General features: G+C 45.7%; 1 protein-coding gene across 1 annotated transcript in view; it reads right to left on the bottom strand.

The window, feature by feature from the left end:
- Window positions 1-3,649, bottom strand: part of DSCAML1 (DS cell adhesion molecule like 1) — a 390,413-nt gene that overhangs the window by 364,304 nt on the left and 22,460 nt on the right. Inside the window, exon 3 of the mRNA XM_004385674.2 lies at window positions 2,248-2,394. Within this exon, the coding sequence (XP_004385731.1) occupies window positions 2,248-2,394 (147 nt within the window). The remainder of the gene's footprint in view (window positions 1-2,247; window positions 2,395-3,649) is intronic.

Here is a 3,649-nt window from a genome sequence, read left to right as displayed (position 1 = left end):
ACTGGTCCACTGCTTCCACGAAGCCTTTCCTAAAAATCAACATTGGTATTTTCCCCTATGAGTCAGAATTGACTCCACGGCAATGGGTTTGGTTTTTTTTTTTTTTTGGTTTGGAGGGACTAGAGCCCTGGTTGCAGTGCATCCAGGAAAATACTCTATTGGATACATTGTATCAGTGTGGGAAGGCGATTCTCTGTTCCTGTAAGACACAGGCTGAAAAAAAACAGACCTGGGTTCAAGCCCCGACCCTCTGCTTAATAGATGTGGAACCCAGAATGAGTTACTTTACTTCTTGGAGCCTCAGTTTCTTCTTCTGTAAAACGGAGGGGAAAAAATACACATGGACTTCTTGTGAGAATAAAATGAGATCATGTCTGAAAGTTTCTTAGCCCGGTGCCTGGCAAATAGTAAGCGCTCAATACATTTTGATATTATCATTATTATTTTAATGTGTATACATCTTGAGTCTATAATAAGCTTATGTGCATAAGAAATATCCCATTCCTTTATGTTCTTTAAATCAATTTAAATCAGACTCTGCTGGGCAGGTGGGAAAGTCAATCTCCATCATGACTGGGGCTTACTCTAGAGGTGCCAAGGTTCAGGGTTCCTCTGGTCCTCACCAGCCCAGTGTCCCTGCCTGCATGACCCCTTTGGGTCTTGGGCTGAGCACCTTCATACCTCTCTTGGACACAAGAACTATGGCCTTAGTCCCAGGACCACCCCCACCCCCGCAAAGGTGCCCCATATGGCTATCCCTACGGGTCCTACCCCTTCCTCCAGCTCCATCCACTGAGCAGCCTCCAGTTCCATCCCCATCTCTCGGCATTCTTTCATCTCCTGTTGTCAGTCCTTGCCCTCAGCTCTCCTCAGCCGGAACACCCACCATAACCTTTCACGTCAGCTTATGCTTTTACAAAAGACAAGAGGAAGAGCTGTCTTCACGTAGCTTCCGATTCCTGTCCCGCTAAAAACTCTCAGGCCAGGAGTTATGGTGGCCTGCCCACCTGCTTGGAACTGAGAGAAGGAAAAAGTACTGGGAGCAAAATACAAACAGATGTTTCAAGAAAAGTACCCCGCCACGTTAGCTGCAAATACACCTAAGCAGTGGTTCTCACCCTGGCTATACATTGGCATTACCTAGGGAGCTTTAACAAAATGCTGATGCCCAGGTTCTGCCCCTGAGAGATTCTGATTCAATTGATTTGGGGTTGGGCCCAAGCACTGGTGTTTTTTAAAAAGCTCCCCAGGGATTCTAATGTGTAACGGGATTATGAACTCCTGCTTTAAAGGTTTCATGTGTAGAAGTCTTGTCTTCCCCAACTACCCTGCAAACCTTGAGGAACAAAATCATTCTATATGACCAGCTATGGGGGAGCATCCCGTCAATTTCCTCCACTTTACAGGGAGGAAAACAATGGTCCTTGGTAGAGAAAGAAAGAAAAAGCAAACAGCATGCTGGGATGATGGGAAAGATGCTGTAGTTGTGGGGAAAACCCACAATTATATAAATTGAGGTCTAGAGTATTCTTAGGACTTGAGGTCCTCTCTCTTGGAGTTTCCAGCCCTGGTTCCTGTTGGAAGCACTCCTATGCATAGGGATTCCCAATAATAATAACGGCAGCTCTACTGAGGTGAACCTACGACATGATATTAACCCGTTCTCCCAAAATCAGCCACAGAGTAAGTCTGGCTAGAATTCTGATGAGGTCTTCAGCCAATTCATGGAAAAAACAAAACAAAAAAACTACTCCCATTCAGCATGCATATGCAAGTCTGGCCTTGCGAGAGTCCAGTGTTCACTGCTCTGGTTACTCAATGTAGACCACACTGATCGGGAACACAGGCCACAAACTGGCCCCCTAATCTCTCCTCTCCTTACCATCCTTCATAGATCAAGTGCTTCCAGCCTTGCCTTCCATCCCAAAGGGCAAGTTCAAGCCAAATCCTGGTGGTCAGGAAGGATGATGACCCTGCTCCTTTGGAGGAGTAGGACCACCCTCCCCATATCAATGGAACCTTCATATACCCAGCACAGGACACTGAAATGTGGGTCTTCCCAGCCCCACGCAGGGATGCACCAGGTTGAGACCAAAGACACTTTTTGCCAAAGTGTCACCAGGCCAATAACTAAGTCACTCACCAGAATCAACCTCAAGATCTTGTTTAGCTCAATGACTAACTCAGGCACCTTTACTTTATTCCCTAAACACCCCCGTCTGTGGTAGCCCCTCATGTCTCTCTTACCTGGGATGATGGAGACTGTGTCTTTCTCCCAGGACACAACACTAACGTATTCCTGCACTGAAGAGGGGATGAGGCACTTGAAGACGGCCACGTTTCCACGCACTGACCTTTGATCCTCCACCCGGACGGTGTAGGGTTCCCTGAAAACTGAACAGAGAATGGGGGGGCAAGCGTCACATGGTTGCGCTGGAACGTGAGAGACAAGAAAGGAAGAGAGCCAGCTCAGCTACCTCAGCACCCCCAGATCTCACCCTCCATCACCTCCTCCCTCCCACCCCCCACTCACCTGCCCCAGAAGCTCCTGCCATGATCTCACTCCTGCCTGAGCAACCTTCTTTATCAACCTCCTCCCTACTCCACTGGGCAACCTGGTCCTCCTCAGAAATATCCAAACTCCCTCTCCAAGACGATGAATCCAAGTTCATCTTTCCAATATCTGTGAGTAGTAGTGAACTATATTACACCTGAATTTAGAGACCATCTCAAGAATAGATTTGACACATTGAACACTAATGACTGAAGACTAGACAAGTAGTGGGATGACATCAAGGACATCATACATGAAGAAAACAAAAGGTCATTAAAAAGACAGGAAAGAAAGAAAAGACCAAAGTGGATGTCAGAAGAGTCTCTGAAACTTGCTCTTGAACGTAGAATAGCTAAAGCGAAAGGAAGAAATGATGAGGTAAAAGAGCCAAACAGAAGATTTCAAAGGATGGCTCGAGAAGACAAAGTAAAGTAAAATGTGCAAAGCCCTGGAGTCAGGAAACCAAAAGGGAAGAACACACTCAGCCTTTCTCAAGCTGAAAGAACCGAAGAAAAAATTCAAGCCTCAAGCTGCAATACTGAAGGATTCTGTGGGCAAAATACTGAATGACACAGGAAGCATCAAAAGATGGAAGGAATATACAGAGTCACTCTACCAAAAATAATTGGTTGATGTTCAGTCATTTCATGAGGTAGCATAAGATCAAGAACGAATGGTACTGATGGAAGAAGTCCAAGCTGCACTGAAGGCGTTGGCAAAACACAAGGCTCTAGGAATTGACACAATACCAGTCGAGATGTTTCAAGAAACAGATGCAGCGCTGGAGGTGCTTACTGGTCTATGCCAAGAAATTTGGAAGACAGCTGCCTGGCCAACCGACTAGAAGAGATCCATATACATGCCCATTCTGAAGAAAGGTGATCTAACAGAATGCAGAAATTATCGAACAATATCATTAACATCATATGCAAGTAAAATTGTGCTGAAGATCATTCAAAAGCAGTTGCAGTACATCAACAGGAAGCTGCCAGAAATTCAAGTCAGATTCAAAAGAGGATGTGGAATAAAGGTCATCACTGCTGATGTCCGATGGCTCTTGGCTGAAATCAGAGAATACCAGAAAGATGTTTACCT

This window comes from Trichechus manatus, unplaced genomic scaffold (genome assembly GCF_000243295.1).
Source record: "Trichechus manatus latirostris isolate Lorelei unplaced genomic scaffold, TriManLat1.0 scaffold00143, whole genome shotgun sequence".
In the NCBI taxonomy this organism is placed as follows: domain Eukaryota; kingdom Metazoa; phylum Chordata; class Mammalia; order Sirenia; family Trichechidae; genus Trichechus; species Trichechus manatus.
This window is presented reverse-complemented; position numbering and strand designations above follow the sequence as displayed.